The sequence below is a fragment of the Microtus oregoni genome, unplaced genomic scaffold (genome assembly GCF_018167655.1).
Source record: "Microtus oregoni isolate MIOR12 unplaced genomic scaffold, Mior012 000008F_ref0000371, whole genome shotgun sequence".
Taxonomy (NCBI): Eukaryota; Metazoa; Chordata; class Mammalia; order Rodentia; family Cricetidae; genus Microtus; species Microtus oregoni.
In genome coordinates, this window is record NW_024543067.1 from 27,507,552 (window position 1) to 27,529,403 (window position 21,852).

General features: G+C 40.7%; 1 protein-coding gene across 2 annotated transcripts in view; it reads right to left on the reverse strand.

Annotated features, from left to right (window-relative positions):
* The window catches only part of Cntn5 (contactin 5), a 1,138,775-nt gene that overhangs the window by 13,214 nt on the left and 1,103,709 nt on the right, over positions 1-21,852 (reverse strand). For both annotated transcript variants that reach the window (XM_041657731.1, XM_041657730.1), the window contains 2 exons: positions 5,708-5,894; positions 5,179-5,291 (listed from right to left, as the gene is read on the reverse strand). In XM_041657731.1, the coding sequence (XP_041513665.1) occupies positions 5,179-5,291; positions 5,708-5,894 (300 nt within the window). The remainder of the gene's footprint in view (positions 1-5,178; positions 5,292-5,707; positions 5,895-21,852) is intronic.

The window sequence follows — 21,852 nt, forward strand, 5'->3', positions numbered from 1 at the left end:
ACCTGTGTCTTCTCTGAGTGGGCACCTTCTCTAGGGAGGCGGAGAACTTTGTACAAGCAAAAGCATACCCCCACTCAACTTTCCTGAATAACAAGGCACCTCTGTTTTAAATTTTCCAAGAACAACAGGAACAGCTTCTGCTTTACTAGATAAGAACGGCCAAGATGACCTCATGGAAAAAGAAATGTCTGCTGTGTTCTATTCTATTCTGTAGATCTTCTGTGAGTACGGAGAGGTAAGTAGTGTGCCAAGACACTGGTATAACTCTTGACCTGGCAGCAGGATTTCTGGAATCCAGTTGGAATAACCTAAAAGGTGATGCTCCCCACCCCACCTGAGTGACAGTTAAGTGTACATGTCTTCCCTACAATGACACGGATAGATGTCTAACCACTGCCCGAAGACTGTTGCCTAGGCTGCATTACTCCTCAGAGCCATATCCCAAGTATGTGTTCTCTGGATTACGTCTCTTTGTTTATATTCTCAGCTGTGGTTTCTAGCTACATTCCTGTTTCATGGTGCCTTTGTCAGGAGAACACTGCACTAAGACCACTGAACACTGTGAAGCCTTCTTATCAAGGGATCCTTTGCGTCCACAGTTATCCTAAGCACTATCCCACTAGCAGAGGTTCTAATAATAGTAGCAAACGGGTGGGTGAGAAGGGCTGGCTCTGTATGTCATTGGTGGCTTCATTTATGCAGCTCTTCTGTCTCAGGGATAAGGGTGTGGAACTCCTTCAAGAAAATGAAAACGAAAATAACATCTTGCAATGTAGACCTACTTTTGTGTGTTTATACGACTAAGATGAGCTATGTTGGAGGCTCTACCCAGCAAGAAGGTATTCCAAAGAGATGTGTGTGGTCTTCACATGAGGAAACAGGAATTGTCCATTTTCTTTCTTAACATATTTAATGCTTCTCACCTAGTCAGGTAATCTCCTCAATAGAAAAATAATAGCATCAATTTTTCAATATATGCTGCATAAACATAGAATTATTTTGTGCAAATTATCTAATTCTTAAAATGGAAAAAGAAATGTCTGCTGTGTTCTATTCTATTCTATAGATCTTCTGTGAGTACAGAGAGGTAGGTAGTGTGCCAAGACTAATTCCATTTTTACCAGTTTTGACTGAATAAAAAATGGAACCCAGGGAGGTTAAGAAACATTCAAAATTATACAAGTAGGATTTTAACTGAAGTCTGTCTGATTTAGAAGCCAATGATCTCTGTCTGTCATATCACAACACATCAGGAAGTCATGCTGAAAAACACATGTTGTTTTGTAAGACCCATAGATGAATAATTGTATGAGATATTTCTGGCTGGATTGAAAATATTTCGAATGAATTGAATGAATTTATTCAGCTCTCCTAAGGGTGTTAAAGATGAGTGTTCTTGCCCATTGTTGGGAAATCAGATACAGAGTATGGAGCAATTGCAGACACAGTGGATTGAAGTGATAACAAAGAGTTCAGTGTCACTGGGATGCTGGTTAATTTCATTGCTAATTTGACACAATCAGAATCACCTGGGAAGAGAGTCTCAATAAGGAATTATCAAGATTGAGTTGGCCTGTAGATATGTTGATGTGGGGATTGATAGTTGATGTCAAAGGATCCAACCATTTATGGGCTGCACTATTCCTTAGGCAAGGGTTCCTAGAGAAGCTAAATAAGAAGGTTGGCCCAAAGAAAAACATATTGTTATCCTCCTGGATATTAGAAGTAGACAAGATTGCTGGGCAAAAATTGGGAACTGGGGGTTGGGGTGGGATGGGAAAAAGGGGAGATGGGGAGAGACAAGTGAGAAGGGGAGGATGGGGAGTGCTTGGGGGAATGGGATGGTTGGGATAATGGAAGGATGGATATGGGATCAGGGAAGTATACATCTTAATTAAGGGAGCCATTTTAGGGTTGGCAAAAGCCTTGACTCTAGAGGGGTTCCCAGGGGTCCAGAGAAATGTCCCCAACTAGGTCCTTGGGCAGCTGAGGAGAGAGAGAGCCTGAAATGGCCTGATCCGATAGCCATACTAATGAATATCTTGCATATCATCATAGAACCTTCATCTGGCAATGGATGGAGATAGAGACAGAGACCCACACTGGAACAATGAACTGAGCTCTCAAGGTCCCAATGAGGAGCAGAAGGAGGGAGAACATGAGCAAGGAAGTCAGGACCACGAGGGGTGCACCCACCCACTGAGACAGTGGGGCTGATTTATTGGGACCTCACCAAGGCCAGCTGGATTGGGACTGAAAAAGCATGGGATAAAACCAGACTCTCTGAATATGGTGGACAATGAGGGCTGCTGAGAAACCAAGGACAATGGCACTGGGTTTTGATCCTACTGTATATACTGGCTTTGTGGGAGCCTAGCCTGTTTGGATGCTCACCTTCCTAGACCTGGATCGAGGAGGGAGGACCTTGGACTTCCCATAGGGCAGGTAACCCTGACTGTTCTTTGGACTAGAGAGGGAGGGGGAGGGGAGTAGGCGTGGGGAGTGGGGGGAGGTGGAGGGAAAAGGGAGGCTGGGAGGAGGCGGAAATTTTTTAATAAGAAAAATAGAAGTATAGTAGAAAGGAATGTACCAGAGAGAAAGCCAGCAAGGGACTATACATTTATCTTTCTCTGGTCTTAATTGTGGATATGATGTTTCAAGTTCCTGCTTTGGCCTCTCCTGTACAGCAGAAATGTAATTCCGAATGCACTTTCTTCTTTAAGTCTGATATTGTGTTACAGCCACTGATTCAGAATTGTTGGGGAGCTGTGGACCCCACCTACCATGGTTTCTTTAGTCATTTGGAACTTAGGCTCACTGGAGAGGCACCTAAGCCACCAATCTTCCTGGTGGTCACATGATTTTATTACTTTTTTTTTTAAAAAAAGAATTGTATATTGCCTTTCTAGTTCATAAGGCTATTTGTCTACTTTTTTATGCTGTTGGGTTTGTTTCTGAATGGTCTGTCACCATTCTGAAAATATTGTTTCTCTTACTGTTGAAGAGCATATCTGCCCTGAAGGATGAGTTCAAAGGATATAATCTGTTGGGGAGAGATGTGGAAATGAGGGAGCTTATGAAATGACCCAGAAAATGACCCATCTACCCATTAAAGATGCAATTATATGTTTCTGAAGAATTGCGTCAGATCTGTGTATGTGTGCATGCTTCAGTGTAAGACTGTGATCAGTATTAATTTCAGTGAAGAAACACTGTAGTATTTACCACTATATACAGTCATCCATGCATATATATATAGATGGATATTGCATTTGTAACTGTATCTTTTGTTAAGTTTCAGATTTTTGCTATTTCATGCACAAAATATTTTATCATTTCTGATAGGAAGCTTATAGTATCATGGTTTTCAGATTAAACACCATCATTAAAAAACACTTTCAAACCTATTATAAATAATATTCAACTAGTAATTCTGTACAGAGTTTGATATTAAAATCTGATGGTATGGTCCAAAAGTTAGATATTGAGGTACATCATATATATTTTTAAACAAAATTGTTTCTCAGGGTGAGTAGAGGTTCCCACTCTTGGATCTCCTATAAACCCGGACAAGAGGCCTGTGGAATGTGCCTTTTGTAGCATGTCTTTCTCTCCATGGACTCTTTTCTATTTAATTTGCTGACCCAGCAATTTATTCCTCTTTTGTTTTATTTTTTTTTTTAACAGAAAATTACCCTATTTAGTCTTAGAAATCCAGGCTTTTGTCATCTGCCAACGAAGTTTGTTGGAAAGACACAGCCAGGATCCTCCATCTGGCACCGAGTGCTACAGGCTATTTTCCCATGAATTGTTTTTATCTGAATTCAGGGAATTAATGCTTTTTCTAATCATTTCTTTCCTATGCCTTGCAGATTTGGAGTTGAGTTTGACCGCTGCTTTACATACCACCAGAATGCACTCCGTCTAAGAAACAGACCCAGTACGATCAAAGATCGTCCACAGAGCCCAGCTATACGGCCCTGAGTAATTAATGAAAAGGTGTTTCTAGGTTGTGGTATCTCAGAGGGAATTGCACAGGGTTGGTGACTACAATACTATTCATGATAGATAAATTATGAACCCAGCCTAGGTGTTCAACTGCAAAAGAATGGATGAGGAAAGTATACAGAAAGGAATTTTCTTTTCTTTATGTCATTTGCAGGAAAATGGATTCCATTGGAAAGAATTGTGTTAAGCAAGTTAAGTCAATTGCAGAAGGATAACTACTATATCTGTAATCCCACTGTGGTTCACAGATTCTGAAAAGGTTTTGGACCCCATAAACCTCTCCACTGATGCAATAATCCAAATCAAACCAAATTAGAAAAAGCCCAGGTTTAATGGATACAAACACTCCAGGATGGCTTTCCAGTTCCCCAGAAAGGAGCCAGGGGAAGGAAGACGGGAAAAACCACATGTGTGTTCTCTGGGAGGCAGTTTAAATACCCTATGGGAGTGGTCTTGAGCATCCCTGGGGAGGGGGGGTGTTATTGTTTGATGGGCATTCTCAGAGGTGGAGTCTGGACTGTGCCAACTCCCAGGGGAGGGGCTTGGGATGGAACTTTTACTGAAACATTCCAGACTCTTTGAGTATATGAATGTCAGGAGATGGGGTGATGCTTCCACCCAAACAGATTCCTCTTTTGAGAAATATAAAACGATACATGTATACATGAGAATAAACTAGAAGTAACATCATCTAGGGCAGTGGTCTTCAATCAGTGGGTCTCGATTCCTTTGGGAGTTAAATAACCATTTCACAGAGGTCACATATTAGATATCCTGCATACCAGATGCTTACGTCATGATTCATAACAAAAGCAAAATTACAGTTATGAAGTAGCAATGAAATAATTGTATGGTTGGAGGTCACAGCATGAGAAACCATGTTTAAAGGGTCTCGGCACTAGAAATGTTGAGAACTGGTTTAGGGGGATAGAGAGGATCCATGAGAAAAGGATGGGTGAGCGAATGGAGGCTGGGGGTAAGAGGGAAGGAGGCCCAATCTGTAATACATACATCTATTCAAGCTTCAAAAACCACATCTTTGAAGAATAAAAGACCATCAAGAAAACAGAAATGGTTATCAGAGGATTCTTGATGTCCCATTCATGAGCCACCCTTGCAGTAACAAGTTTTCGAGATGTGTTTATGTTTAAAGAATAAATAGATACTAACCTTATAGCCCATGACTTCAGACTCATTGGCTAAAGGTCTGACTGGCTCCCAGTCTAGGGAAACCTGGGACCCCTGCTGCTCCCACCTGAGGTTGCCAGGAGGCTCACTTGGGGCTGCAAGACAAAAAGGGAAGTGAACTGACAAGCCCCAAAAGCACTTCTTCATTTCAGTCCTGAGAATTTCTGTGCTGTGTCTGGTCGGTGGCTGGTGCCAAAGGCTTCCCCCAGCTGGAGTTGGATGAGGAGGGCTTTGCTCCAGGAGTGTCATTTTAATAGCTACTCCACTGAGCTTTTGAACTGGAATCCTTTTATCTCCCTTCTACGTCAAAATCGCTTAGCCTTGTTTCACAGGGTGATAACCTTTACAAACTGTGAATGCAAAATTTTTTTTGAGCTGGTTTTGGAATTCAGATCGGAGCACTGAAGCAAGACTCCCTTTCGACTCCACTTGTTATGCACCTCGTGTGCCTCTGATCATGTGGCTTGCAGAAGCCTGCAAAGATGTTCACACAAAAGCTCAGGTCACTTACGGTGTCTCTTGGTGGTGGCACTCACTTCCCCGCTGGGTGGCCCATATCCTGCTCCATTGTAAGCCCTGACTGAGAGGTGATAGAGGGTGTCTCCTTCCAATCCTGTCAACATGACGAATGACTCATTCCCTCTGGTTCTCACTGTTTCTGCAGAATCTTCTGGCTCCATATCTTTCCAGTAACCAATCTGTCAATACATTATCACAAGATAAATTAATTTTAAACTTTCCCTGGGGTTGGGGTTGCCTGACATGCTCCTCCCCTTTCGCTGTTCCTCCCCTTTGCCCTCTGCTATGACTGCTGTGGGGCTGAAGCCAAATAGCATTTTCCAGATTCTCTCTTATCTAAGTTTGTTGGTCTAAAGGGTGGACAATGAGGAGTGAGTCTGGAATCTTCGGATTTCCTCAAGTATGTCTCAGGTGGCTGTGACATAGGAACCCACTAAAGCTCTTAATCTCAATAGGGAGCCTGCGAATCACCATGATGCCTTGGGGACCTGAGGCAGCCTTGGTGCTGGCTAAGGGAACAAGCACAACAAGGTGAAGAAGACAGTTACAAAATACCACTGCAACTTTTTCTTCTCCTTGTCTTCTTTTTGTGTGCATGTGTATGGCATGTATACCTATGTGCATGTGTGTTTGCATGTGTGTGGAGGCCCAAGGTTAGTTTCAGGAATCTTCCTGGATCCTTCTTCACTTTATTATTTGAGGCAAAGTTTCTCAATCAAATCTTGAGGTGATCACCAAGATTGTCTTGCTAGCCAGCTGATTTTGGGAATTCGCTGTATCTGCCTTGGGAAACTGGAGTTACTAGTGGCCACTGCGTTCACCCAACATCACCCTGTCTCTGGGGTTCCAAGCTCTGGTCTTCTTGCTGGTGTGGCAAGCACTTTGACTATGGAGCCGTCACCTTAGTCCATCCCTGCTGGCCTTGTATTGTTTTGAACATATTTCTAAATATGAACTGGTGTTGCCTTCTCCTCATGTCTAATACAGTAGTCTGTCTATTTATTAGAGGTAGAACAATCTCTTCATGCTGAAGTTGGCTGATGAGAGGTCCTCTGGTTTTCCTCTTTGGAGACAGAATGCAATAGATTTTTCTCTTCCTGTTGTGGTCAAAGTACCTGATGAGAAGAAACTTAAGTAGAAGAGGGTTTGTCTAGGTTTAGAAACTTAGCGTTCAACAGGGTATGGTCCAGTATGGCAGGGCAGGCATGCCAGCATCTAGTCCCATTGTCTCATGTAGTATGTAAGGAGAAGAAGGAAGTAAGGCAGAGCTATAAAACCTCAAGACCCTTCCCTCAGTGACCTGTTTCCTCCAGTGCGGCTCCACCTCCCAACGGTCTCACAAACTTCCTAAACAATGCTGGAAGCAGAGTGATCACACACTTAGACTGTGAGCAAAATTTCATATTCAAACTTCAGAGGCAAACTGCAGTTTTGTTGCGAAAAGTGACGTTTGCCCTAGGACATCATACACCATCCTTGTGACGTTGAGGCTTTTGGTGACTTGCTAGATGGGTCTGTATAGATGCAGAGTAAGCAGGTGGACCTCATGTGTTCTCGGTGTCCATCCTCGATTGTTGGGCTCTACTTTGCTCTTGGAGAATTCACCTTTGTATTTCTCAAGCGCTCTGTGAATTTTCGCTCTGACCAGGCTTTTGGTTTGGCTGGGAGGCAGGGGCATGTATATGAAGCCACATGTAAGGCAGGGGCATGTGTATGAAGCCACATGTAAGGCAGGGGCATGTGTATGAAGCCACATGCAAGCAGGAGCCTTACCACTTCAGCTTGTTTTCTGGGAAACAAAGACATGTCCTTCCTCCCTCCAGCAGCATGAACGCACGTTTTGTTGCCTAGTCCCTGGCCTGGTGGGGTTCAAGAATTAGGTTCGTTGCTCCTCATATTTTGCTAGTTCAAATCAGAGCAGACTAGGTGGGATCCTGTGCCTGACGTTAATCACAAGGTCCTTGAGTTACATATGCCTTTCTCTCTGCACCCTGCAGTAATCTCGGTGGCTCCCTAGTCACAAGGGCATTAGCTTCTGGCCTTGATGGCTCCCTGCTTTTAAAACCATCAGCCTTATCTTTTGTGTTCCTAGAGTCTGATCTTGAGAGTTATTCTTTAACAATCCCCTGCAACAGCTGCTTCACTTTTGCTAACTGCCGCCATACACTACACCTCCCTTAACGGACAGTTGTCAGTTCTTCACAAGTGAGCCCCAACTGACACATTTGTAGAGACCTCTAACTTATACAGAAAAGAGGGCTAGTAAAATGATAAATCTTTCCCGCCAGTCTCCCCAAAGAATTGGAGAAGCATACAGTCACATGAGTGAAATTTGAAAAGTAGTTTTCCAAAATAGGAAGCCCTTGTTCTGCCTTTCACAAGCTGCTGGCCCCATTATCCCTGATTCCAAAACTCAGCTTGTCTTGCTTGGACTCTGAGGCTATTTTGAACAGAAGAAAAGGCTATTTTCAAACTAAGAAGTTGATTGACAAATTACTGGCTGAACGAACACTCCTTTTACTTTTCCGGTGATGCATCTGATTTCCTGACTTCTGCATCAATGTCTTTTAACCAGTTACATTTTAAAAATATAATTAAGTATATTTTGATATAGCTAATTGATTAAATTAAGCAAATTGCAGGTTTCTGCAAAATTACACATTTTGATTTTTGAAGATTGGATGTTCATTAATTTTCTGAGAAACCACTATAAATTTAAATATCTCAAATAAAATAACAATGTGTGTATTGAGAAACAGATGAAGAGAAAAATTCTATTCACCTGAGCTCCAGCCCAGAGAGAAATGTAAAAATTCATTTTTAATACATATATAATAAATCATTGAAAGATCAAAGAGTTGTAATTAATAGTGAACTTGTAATTCTTTACTTTTAAGATGTAGGAAAGAACAAAATTCTGGTATTAAATATACTATTTCTTCAGTGATTTTTGAGTTGGGTTGGGGCTGCAAAGTACCAGCAAGGCACACACTTGCCATGAGGCTGAGCGCCTACGCATTTTATTTCTGCTGTCAGATATGGATTCTATACACTCACATAGTTTGAGTTCTACATGTGAAATTGTTATAATAAAGTTAATAACAACAGGAGAGATGAATATGTAGAGCGCTAAATAGGAGCGAAGTACAATGATAGACCTGGATTTTTGTATATCAGGACAAAAAAATAATCTAAAAGGATACTTAGTATCAGCATCATGCACAGCCCAGTGTTTCATCACCTCACAGAATTCTGTGTTTTCTTCCTATGTTTATGCGTGTATGTCTATACCTGCCATTTCATGTCCTACTTTCCTTCCATGATATTGTTCCCATTTAAAGATATATCATATGTGATGTATATGACATAACCACCATCTTATTAGGAAACATTTGAGTAATTTACAACTGTCATTTTGACTCTATTTAATTAATTTATTATCTTTTCTTTTCTGTGTGTGTGTGTGTGTGTGTGTAAGCCCCAGGTTGACTGGGCACCAGGCTCTATTGCTTCTCCACTTATTCATTAAGGCAGGCTCTGTCACTCAGACCTTGATTTCTGTGATCTTGCCAGTCTCTCGCCTGCTTTGTCTGCAGATCCTATCTCTGGCTTTCTGAGGTGGTTACAGGCCATTGCCGTGCCCATCTGGCACCTGCTTGTTTCTGGGATCGAAATGCCAGTTGCTTTGCTTGTGTGGGAAGTGCTCTGAACACTGGGGGACTTGTGCTTCTGATTGAAGTTTCCCTGTGGCTAACTCACAGCCAGTGCTTTTGTTATGTTATCTTAATTTCCTAGAACAGATCTCAGAAATAAGATTGTGGGCTTCAAAGTTAGGGCAAAAATTAAATCTTCTGATATAAAAATGCCCCATCAGTTTTCAAAGAGTTTCTACTATTTTTGTTTCCAACAGAATTGCATAAATAAAAGAAAATTTCCATGTAGTTACAAGCTCTCGGTAGATCACGGCATTGAAGCCAGTTGTATTTAAATCTTACTTTGGGTACATGTAAGCTGCATGCAGGGCAGTTTCCCTTGGCAGAAAGTGGTTGTAAGCCGCTTCAGAGGGGCCTCTCTCAGCTCTTTCCTGGCTTCAGCTCCCTGGCTGAAGGCTTTCTGTCCCCTGCTGTCAAATACTTTAGAGTGTTTGCTACTTGAAATCCACGATATCTTCTTGGTCTTTAATGTTTATTTTGATCTTTTCTATTTTCTCATGTTAAAATATTAGTTTTTATTTAGAACATAACTGGCAAACAGCTTTATTAATGTCTGACAAGAAATACTGTTTTTTGTTGCTGTTGTTGAGTGTATGAGATTTTTGTCAACCTTTTTTGGGGGATATCTTTGCTGTAAATATTCTACATTCTCTGAAGCTACTGGTGTTCATAAATCCAAGTCCTTTGGTCCTTCACGTCTACCATTTTCTCTCTACTTTTAAAGCACAATTTTCTGCACATTTACTGTGCATTCTGAGGTTATTTCTTAGGGTTTTACGTTGAAGCTTCAATGTAAATATTTAGCAGTATTGGGGCTGGAAAACTGGACCAGTGGTTAAGAGTGCTGGTTGCAGTCCAGAGAATCCAGCCTCAGTTCCCAGCACCAACACGACAGCTTACAACCATTTTCATTCTGGTTCTCAGGAATCTAATGCTCTCTTTTAGCTTCCCTGTGCACCAGTCACACCTGTGGTAACAGACATACATGCAGGCTCAATAGTCATACACATAAAATAATAAAAAAAATTCTAGGACTATTAACTCGGCATCTCATTGTTCTTATTGAATATTTCATTTTGGTGATATGAGTCTGGATTTGATTGTGCTTTCTTCATATCCTGAGATGTTTTTGAGTAGAGAAAAGATTGTTCTCACTCACTTCCTGAAAACATAGAACCACGTGCTCACAGCTTGACTTCTGGGTGGGAGATTATTATCTAACTGCCATCTTTATTTTCTTTCTTCCCTCTTTTACATTCCAACCACGGTTCTTCCTCCTACCCCATCTACCATCTTTCTGTATTCTGCCATCTGTCTACTCTCCGCCGTTCTAGCCCATCTTATTTGTCATCTACCATCTATCTTTCTTACTGTCTTCTACTCTAATTCTAACTACTATCAAATAAACGTCTTATCTCTTGTCTATTGTACAGTTATCATCTACATATTCATCAGTCTGTCAATTGTATATATTGTCTGACATCTGTTTATCTATTATCACCTATCTTTATCATCTATTAAATGGAACTTCTTATGCCAAACAGTGAGTGCTGAAAACATACAAAAGTAACATGAAAAAGACAGAACAGTTTATATTTAGGGATATGTATGCATATGCACATACATATAGACATGCATGCAATAAAAATTACTGCAAAAACACCATACATTTGAAAGAGAGCAGGGAAGGGTATGTGGGAGTTTAAGGGAGGAAAAGGAAGGTAGAAATGCTGTAATTATATGATAATCTCAAAATAAAATAAACCTTTTTATGTAAATTAAATATTTTTAAATTAAAAAGAGCCTCACTAGATCATTTATTATTATCATTCTTTTTAGACTTTGCTATACTGTTCAATTGCCTTTGCATCTTACCCAACTGACTTGAAAGCGCTAAAGTGTTCTAAGAGGACCTGAAGGCTTATTGGCGTGGGGCACTGCATCTCTGAATTCTACCTTTTAGACTGGGGACCGCACTGTGGAGGTCAATGCCCACTCCTATCTCCCCTGCAACAAAGAGAAATCTTCTCAGGCCTGAGATGAGACGCAGAGCTTCACGTGCCTGGGTAAAGTTTGTTTCAGTGAAGCAAAGATAAAGGAGAAGGAGGCCAGAGGCTATTACATTGCTTGCTTGAACTTAGAAAATAGGATTTTGAGGCTGGGTCATTGCACAGAGATGAAAGGAAAGGAAAACATAGAAAGCACTGTAATGATTGTACTTCATGTCACTCGCTGGGATGACAATCAGGCTGTCTTTGTCTTCATGACTCCGTTCTTAAAGAGAATTAGGAAAAGCTGCATTTCTATAATTCCAGAGGATCCACTGGCATTGCTAAATGCAACAGTCACAACTAATGGAAACCAGGGTTAGAAGGCAGGCATTCTGCTACTGATCTACAGTGGCATTTAAAAACACTCTAACCTTTTCTTGACCAGTGCTGGAATTGCCTCCAACAAGTGCATAATTCCGTGGCTTATGCAACATTCAACCTCAGCATGTCCTTTGTCAAGGGCTGTAGAGGCCTGGACCAGTGGGACATAGTTCCTGCAGAAGATGCATTTGTTTTACTTGACTCCAGCTTCGGACTCTCCTGATTTTAGCAAACCTGCTCTTGACACTCGATACTCTGAGATGGGTTGGTAGGCAGTATGACTACATAACAAGCATATCAGTTGCTCTGCGCCCACAGGTAATTTTATCATAAAGGATACAATTTAATGGATCAAATAAGATAAGTAAACAATGGCTAGTTAAAGTTTGAATATTTATGAGGCAGTGGAATAGTGATTAGCATCTGTGAAGCGAGGAAGGTGGGAATGGACAGGACTACCAATGGCGTCACTTGCTGAATCATAGCTATTTATTTTTCTGAGATGCGTTGTTTTTACTATCTTAAAACAGTGAAAGAACATTGGTTGCACAGAGTTAAACTTGTTCTTGATCTGTGTATTTTACTTCAGACATCAGTTTTCTTGCATTCTTTACCATCTTTAATGAATTTTACTTAGAATATTTTTTCCCTTATTTTTATTGCATTTACTTACATTGTGTGTATTTGTGTGTGCATTGTGTGTATTTTTGTGCACATTGTGTGTATTTGTGTGTATATCTTGTGTGCATTGTGTGTATTTGTGTTGTGGTCTGCATGAGGAAGTCGGAGGACAGCTCAAGGGAGTCTATTTTCTCCTTCCACCACGTGAATTCTGGCAAACTAAAACCATCCAGTTTGGCAGCAGATACTCTTACCTGTTGAGTACCTCTGGCACTCTTACTGATTTTTTTAAATTTTATTTTTATTTTTTTTAATTGGTGTTTTGCCATGGGTGTTGGGCTCCCTGGAACTGAAGTTACAGACAGTTGTGAGCTGCCATGTGAGTGCTGGAAATTGAACCTGAGAGCTCTGGAAGTGTAATCAATGCTCTTCACTGCTGAGCCATCTCTCCAGTCCCTCCTTACTAGATTTTTTAAAAAAAGAATACAGTGAATAGAACAAATTCTGGGTGTATTTAATTGTCATTACTACTATCCTTAAATATGCTTTATGAGATGAATCACACACCCAGGTGTCTTTTAATATATTTTAATGAAATGAAAGAAAATAAGTTTTGGACCAAATGTTAATGTTTTAGCTAGAAAAATGATTATCTTGAAAGAATTGTGTAATTAATACTGTATGATATACCTATTATATTATACCCAGAATGCAGTCTTTGACTTTCGTTTGTTAGTCAAAGATCAAAAGTGAGAATCAGCAATACTGAGGTTTACAAGAAAGAGTCTTTTATATTCTTTTATATTAAATAAACTAGAAAGAAGGAATATGAATGACAGGTATGGTATTTAATGGCTTAAAAACAAACATAAAGAAAATGAATAGCCAAAGCTAACTCCTTGCAAAGTTTTCGAGTTTTTGAAGTGTACCAGATTGAATTTAACCAAAGTGCACAGAAGGAAGGAGTGAGGGAGGAAGCAGGGGTTGCAGCTAATGACATGGCAGAGCCGAGGGACAGTACGGAGATGCTTACATGAGGAGCATGGTCATACAAACTCTAGCCCAGATGGGAACTAAAATTCCTCACAAACTTGCTAAAGTAGTCCAAGCCATGTAGAAGGTTTCCCTGAGAAGTTGGATCTGCAGGAGGTCCGGCATGTGAGTTTGGCTGTTTGGCTTGAGGCTCTCATTACTCTAGTCCCACTGGCTGTGGTAAGGAAGATTTGGGCTGCCTTACTAGCTGGAGTCATGCAAGGGAGGGGTGCTGTAGAAAAAGCACTGGGAATAGAACGAATTTTCAGGAAGTAAAGGAAACATAAAAATGGTAAGTCTCCCAAAGGTGCATTAAACTTTGCTGACATCTTAGGCTGACATGTAAACCACACTTGTATAGGGAGGAGTACAGGGGCCGTGAGAAAACAGGAAGGCAGACCAGATCAGGTGTGAGAAAGCCAATCAGGTGTTTGTCTTGCTTTTCCTGCTTTTTGACTTTACAAAACTAAAAGCTCTCTGCTCAGGTAGAGAAACTATCATGATGAAATGGAAGCCCAAGAAGTGGGAGAGAATCTTTGCTAGCTATACATCTGACAGAGGATTAAGAAGGATCAAAGAAATAAATTATCCATTCAAAACTGGGTCTGGGACCTGAACAGAGAGAAGAAAGAGGACGTGCAAGAGGAAGAGAAGAAGAAGAGAAGGAGGAGGGTGAGAAAAAGGAAGAGAAGGAGAAGGAGAGGAGGAGGAGAAGGAGAAGGAGAAGGAGAAGAAGAAGAAGAAGAAGAAGAAGAAGAAGAAGAAGAAGAAGAAGAAGAGATAAGAATTATCTCAAAAAAATAGTTACTGCCCCTAGTAAATCAAAACAACTTTGAGTTTCATCTTACACAGTTTAGAATGTCAAAGATAAATAAAGCAGCCTACTACAAACATTAGAAGGATTTGTTGCAAGGCAAAGGGAACCTTTGCTCACTATTGGTGGGACTGTAAACTGGCACACTCACTCTAGAAATCAGTGTGGAGAATTCTCAAAAAGCTAAAAATAAATCTGTCATGATCCAGTTATACCACTCCTTGGCATACACCCCAAAGAATCTACATCCTACTCCACAGATCCTTGCTCAGCTTATTTGTTGTTGCTCCATTTACAATTGCTATGAAATGGAAACAACCTAAATGCCCTTTAGCAGGCAAACGAATAATGAAATATGGTACATGTATACTATGGAAAGTGTGTACGCTCTTCAACTTGGAGGTCCTCAGAAAGCAGAAAGTTAACATTCTAAGAATGTTTATATTTAAAGATTGCCTTTGTCTATAATTGTTAAAGATTTATTTATCTCTGTGTTTATGCACACATATGTGAACAGGTGCATGCATGGAAGCCAGAGAGGATGCTGGGTAGTCTCAGCTGTCTCTCTCCACTGACTCCTTTGAGACAGGCTCTCCTTTTGAATCTTGGTCTCGGTTGTATTGGCTTGAATAGAAGCCAGCAAGCTCCCCACAACCTTCCTGTTTCTGCCCTCCTTGGACCAGGAGGATTACAGGCATGTAAGAGATGTTACATGGGTGTTGGGAATCTGAATTCTAAAGATGATACAAGTACTTTGAAGCACTGAATCATCTCTCTACCTCCTGTTTTACATGATGAAACAAATTATGTTTGTTTGACTGCTGAGATTTGCTTTGAAATAACAGAATTAAGAAGAATTAGCCATAAAATGGATTATTTTCCAGTTGATAACTGTTTATGCTGAGTGTCTAGAGCATAGAATTGAAAGTTACTATTTGTATCACACATGTTTGAGAATTTAAAGTCTTTTCATAATACAAAGTTAAATATTAACTTAAAACAAAGATAACATTTATCTATAGCATAAAAATAAGATAATGATAGGTCTAGGGGTGTGGCTCAATTGGGGAGCTGCTTGCCCAGTGTCTCCAGTGTCACAAACCGGGTTTGATAGCATAAGCCTGTTATCCCTGAGCTCAGAGGGTGTAATCAGGAGGATCAGAAGTTCAAAGTCATTCGTGACTACAAGGCAAGTTGAAGGCTAGCTTGAGATACATAAGATTCTGACTCAAAACCAAGCAAATAAATACATTATGATAAATCTTAGAAGAGATCTGCAAAATCTTCTGGTACGTTTTGGACAAGTATATCAGGTGAACAATTGAATAGTATTTGAATTGTTTTAAAAAATCACTTGGGGTAAAGACTTTCCTCCATGTAGCACAGGTGAAATAAAACCCACAGAAAACTGATGCTCACTATTGGTTTTTTTTAAAAAGAATTCTGTAGAATTGTCTTTCAGTAGGACCAGGAATTGTTGGGTAGAGCAAACCTGAAATATTACTTCAAGTTTTTCTTTAGTCTACTAATTTTTTGTAAAACAAACAAACAAACAAACAAACAAACAGAACACCAGTTTTGTTTGCTTCACAATCTATGAAAATACTCAAAGAAGGAAACCTAACAATAATAAGACGATAGGCGTTTGGTTTATATCAGAAGCCACAGAATTTAAGAAAAGAGGATTGGCATCTTCTCACAGAGTAGTTTTTTGCATTCTTATTTTTACATCGTTGTAATAAAAAGCACAGAGAGTCTGCAAAACAAAGGCCACCCACACACCTTATGGAACAGAAAGCAGTCTTTGTCTTAGCCTTTTGCAACTGGCTTTGTTTCAGCGTTTTCTTCCCTTCAGTTATATCTGCAATTCTATTTTTCCTTCTCTCCTGATAGACAAACTGAGTGCAATCTGCTTACCACGGGTTATTGTCAGACAGCACGAAGCCCATTTGTTTCCATCTTCTGCTCTGATGATTAGCGTCCAGATCATAAAATAAACAACAACAATCAGGTTGCTTCTCCCCGTAAGAAATCTCCAACAACTTATTTTATAAAGCACAGCACAACTGGTATCTTTTCAGGCAATCAATAAGCTGAAATGGCTTTAGTGACAAGTCTGAAATGAAGTCCTAAGTGGCAGATTCCCTGGAAGCCTGGAAGTTAACACACATAAGTGCTGGGCAAAGCCCAGAAAGAGGGTCGCTAGGGCTACGATTTAGAGACCAGTGTTAAATGGGATGAATTATCTCATCTTCTGCCCTCTTTTCAATAAACATCAAGTTCAGAACTGAAACCAAGACACTCAGCATCCATCTCCCTAGCAGAAACTTGTGTTATTGCATGCTTACTATTAAAACGACTCATCTATAACAAATCAGTAGAGTTAAAATTCTCTCACAATTGGGAGCAGTAAAAATAGACGCCATAAGCTTGGCAATTGTGGGAGACTTTGTTCCCAAGGCAAAATGCATAACATTTTTTTACAAGAATTATATCCACTGGAAATAATTCTCCTTCTTATTTCACCCAGCAAAAAAACCTTTTTTACTTAAGAAAATTGAAGCTATTTTAGGGACAGAAGTATACGATCCTGCAAACAGAAGCATAAACTTGTGGAGGGAGCTGGCATGGGTTTATCCTCATTATGGAGGGTCAAGGTGGTGTAAAATCCTAGGATAATATATATCATGTAATTATTCACATGAGAGTGAGAAGGGGAAGAAGGGAGAGATTGGGGGAATGGGATGGTTGGGATGGAAGAAGGGTGGGTATGGGAGCAGGGAAGTATATATCTTAATTAGGGGAGCCATTTTAGGGTTGGCAAGAGACTTGATCCTAGAGGGGCTCGTAGGTGTCCATGGAGATGTCCCCGGCTAGATCCTTGGGCAGCTGAGGAGAGGGAGCCTGAACTGGCCCGATCCTATAGCCATACTAATGATTATCTTGCATATCACTATAGAACCTTCATCTGGTGATGGATGGAGATAGAGACAGAGACCCACATTGGAGCACCAGACTGAGCTCCCAAGGTCCAAATGAGAAGCAGAAGAAGGGAGAACATGAGCAAGGAAGTCAGGACTGCAAGGGGTGCATCCACCCACTGAGATGGTGGGGCTGATCTAATGGGAGCTCACCAAGGCCAGCTGGACTGGGACTGAAAAAGCATGGGATCAAACCGGACTCTCAGAACATGGCGGACAATGGCTCTGGGTTTTGATCCTACTGCATATACTGGTTTTGTGGGAGCCTAGTCTGTTTGGATGTGCACTTTCCTAGACCTGGATGGAGTGAGGAGGAACTTGGACTTCCCACAGGGCAGGGAACCCTGACTGCTCTTTGAACCAGAGAGGGAGAGGGAGGGGAGTGGGGGGAGAGGGAGGGAAATGGAAGGTGGGGAGGAGGCAGAAATTTTTAATGAAATAAATAAATTAATTAAAAATAAGAGAATTCTATTGTTATTATGTTTTTTTTTCATATTAATTTCTCATAAACTTTCCGAGTATTAGAATGGGATCTTTGTGGTACAGATTGCTAAGACCTGGCCGAGTATTTTCCTTGAGTGAAGGGATGGAAGGAGGAAGCAGTTCAGATTGTATTTCCACCATTCCTGCCAACCTTCTTCATGATCTATGGGAACCAGAGAAAGATGATGCAGCTTGGCCTGATGGCTTACTTTATTTTCTTGCCAGGATGACATCTGCTTTGAATTTGCAGGCTCATAAACGTTCTATATGGCTTTGGAAGCTTGGGAACGCAGCTCCAGGATTCAGGGATTTTTATTCACTGGACACTAGAGTGTTGGTGAGCTCATAAATTCAAGACAGAACCCAGTAGTCTACTTGCAAGGCCAGAGACAAAGATGTTATTCCAGATGGGAAGGTCATGGTTATTCATGAATTGGAGTTGTTCAATAGATACAACCTATTTTCCGCTTTCAATCAAACTACATCTCACAGGCTGAAAATCTCAACCTATTTCTCTCACTTTGCTTTCTACATTTAATCTTCATAGCCATAACATTTCAATCAACTTCTAAGGAACTAAGATTCTCAAATGAGTTGATCTCTGAGACCATCCAGCCAATTATTGAAGTCTTTTAAAATACTGGTATCTTAGGTTTTCTATTGCTGCAAAGAGACACCATGACCACAGCAACACTTATAAAGAAAAAACATTTAGTTGGGGTAGGTTACATCTTCAGAGGTTTAGCCCATTATCATCACAGTGTGACATGGAACCATACAGGCAGACATGGTGCTGGAGGAATCGCTGTGAGTCTTACAGCTTGACTGGCAGGCATCAGGAAGGTCTGAGACACTGGGCATGGCTTCAGAACATATGGGACCTCAGTGCCCACCCTCACAGTGATGTACTTCTTCCAACAAGGACATACCTACTCCAACAAAGCCACATCTCCTAATAATGCCACTCTCCATGAGCTTATGGGGGCCAATTACATTCAAACTACCACAACTGGATAGATGGGTTTGTGTATTCGGACTTCAGAAGTGATTTTTTCTTGACTGTGAGGTGCAGTGGGCAGTCTTAGAAACTCATTGAAAGTCAGTGGATTTCTTATCTAGCCTAATTATGACTATTCAAAACATGTATGAGTGAATTACAAAGACATAGGAAGGGATGATATCGCTACAATGATCTCAAATTTCTAAACTTTTCCCTTCCTTCCTTCCTTCCTTCCTTCCTTCCTTCTTCCCTTACTTTCTTTCACCTCTCTTTTCTCTTCTTAAAAAGGGCCTCAGTATGTAGCATTGCCTGTAGCTAGCTAGCTTGGTACTCACTATGTATACCAGGCTACCCTCAAGAGTGATTAGTTAATAACAAATAACAGAGACTTTGATTAGGATCAAAGTAGTTAATATATTTGAAGGAGTTGGGTTAATTACAAATGAAAGTTAACGTTAAGTCAAAATACTTGCTGTATTATTTCTTAAACCAATTAAGATGTAATGGAAAATTCCCCACAGTACAAAACCACATGTGAGCAGTGTATTGACAGGGAAACCTAGACTGATGCCTTTATTGCTACCAAGACCTTACTTTAGGACTAAAACCAAAACACAAACACCAAATACAAACTAAAAACTGGAAATCACCTCACCTGCCAGACTGAAACTTGATTAATCCTTTTGTTTGTATTCTGTTTGTGAGAGTCTCACTGTATAACACAGAGTGCCCTTGAACTCACAGTCTCCCACCTTCGCCCTTTGAATTCTAAATTGGTGGACAGCAAGTACCATTGCACACGACTAGAATGTGAGCTTTATAAGGGTTACTACCTCTGTCCATTCTACTTTCTGGTTTAGTATTAACACTGCACCTTAGCATAGCAGGGAACTCCATAAATATTCACTGGATAAGTAACTATATAATGAATGAAATCCAGAGAAAATATTGAAAATGAGAGATCAGGAGTGTCTGAGATCAAAATTTAACTGACAACTTGGGATCACAATTTGGGTTAGGTGGCAACCAGTCTGGTTTAGACAGACAGGGAGCCAGAGGCCAGTGGTGGTATGGTGCATTCACTGAGGAGATAGCAAAGGTCATCAGACCTTATTGGTCTCGTGTTAGTCTTACTTCTTCATGAGCTTTGCTAAGGGTAGCCTTCCTTAATTGCTGATGGAAGAGATGAAAGAGCAATTATATACCCTCCAGAATCAAGTGAGGCACCAATAAACCAAGTTTGTTTCCTGATTGAGGCATTGCTGCTTATTAAAATCACATTGTGTATCCAGGATTCGGCTGTCCATGCTGAACGTATTTGATGGGAAACGTTAAAGTGTGTGATTCTGTTTGTGGACTTTAGACGTGGATGCAAAGGCAATCACTTCCTTTTCTGCTAGTCTTGTTTTATTTTCTTGTGGTTCTTTTCTCTGTCAAACCAATCTCCTTTGCCAACTTCCTTGCTGGTCTTGTCTCTTTGGTGAAATTTTATAAAATCGGCCTGCAAAGTCCTCTTCTTTGTCTTCCTTTCCTCATCTCTAGCCTTGAAATGTTCCCTTCAGATGTTTTTACTTAATTGCATGGCTTTCAATGACACTTTTATGCCTTCCACCCTGATCTCTCAATTCGATTCTAAACTCCCATATCCTACAGCCTAAGCCAGTGACATCCTTGTATTTCTATCAAAAGCTCCAAGCTTAATTTGGACAAAATAGAACTCTTGGTTTCTTACCTGCAAATCTGTTCTTTGTTGTCTTTCCTTTCTTTTTTGGAAAATGGCACACTTCACTAATCCAACCATGCAGAAATCACCACTTCTCTCCTGTCCACAAACGTGTCCAGGCCTCCTCTGAAATCCTCCACTTTGTACTCACTTTGCAGAGGCTGCCTCTGACTTAGCCTCACAGGCCTGCTTCAGGCGACACTAATCTCCTTCTCCCTGACATTTCTCTCCTTCCTTTTCCTCTCTTCATGGAAAAGCTGCCAGCTATTTTAAAGACAGTGAGTCAGATATCCTTGCTTCAAGTCTTCTGGACTTTTCACACTGCTGCAATGGAATCCCCAGGGGAAGCAGCAGGACAGAAGGAAGGCTTGTTTGGGCTCACAGCTGGGGACTCCAGGCCATCACTGTGGGGAAAGCATGGCCACTGGAGCCCAAGGCAGCTGCTCATCCTGCATCTTCATCAGGATGCAGAGATAGAGAAATGCTGGCATTTTTTGTCACTTTCAGTTTTTCACGCAGTTTGGAACTGCAGCCCATGTAAAGGTACAAATTCCCATTCCTGGACAGTTCTCTGTGGAAAATCCTTCACAGGAACACCCAGAGATGTGTTTTCATGGTAATTCCAAATCTTAGCCAAGCTTCCAGAAGACTGACCACTTAGACCTTCTGCAAATCCTCCTGCTAATTGCTGTGGCATCAGAAGCTGGGTTCTGTCATCTGTATGTTTCTGGCTAGCCTGGTCTCTGCACACTGTCTACTGCTAGTTCCATGCACGCCATTGCCCACCCACAACTTCCCTCTGCTTCTTTCTCTTCTTTAATGAACTAAGTTGGCTCTGACTTTAATTCTTTTTTTCTAACTTCAAACAAAAAATTTCATATAATATATTTTGATCATATTCTTTTTCCTCCCCTAACTCCTTCCAGTTTCTTCCCCACATGCCTATCCACTCAACTTAATGTTCTCTCTTTCTTGATTTCTGTAACATACACAAGAAAGAAAATCAAGACAAAAACAAATAAACAAACCTAATAAGTCAAAAAATACAAACTTAAACAAAAAGCGTACAATAAACACCTGGAGTCCGTTCTTTTGTTGGCATGGGGGCTGCCTTAGAATATGGAAAAAACTGATTTTACCTCTCTCAGAAGGGGCCAGCTGCAAATAGCTTCTTCGTTAAGGGTGGACTTCACATTCACTTTTTCTTCTCTGTGCTAGGCAACCAGTCTTATATCATTTACCTGTTAATTTGTTTATACAATCTTTAAATTGCTCTTTCTCCATTATAGTATAGCGGTCACAGACTGATCTGTCCTCTTTATACACTCCAATGCAAGAAACTAGGAGGAGCCACCAAATGTGCTGTCATTTGTTTGGGAAAACAATTCTAGTAATTTG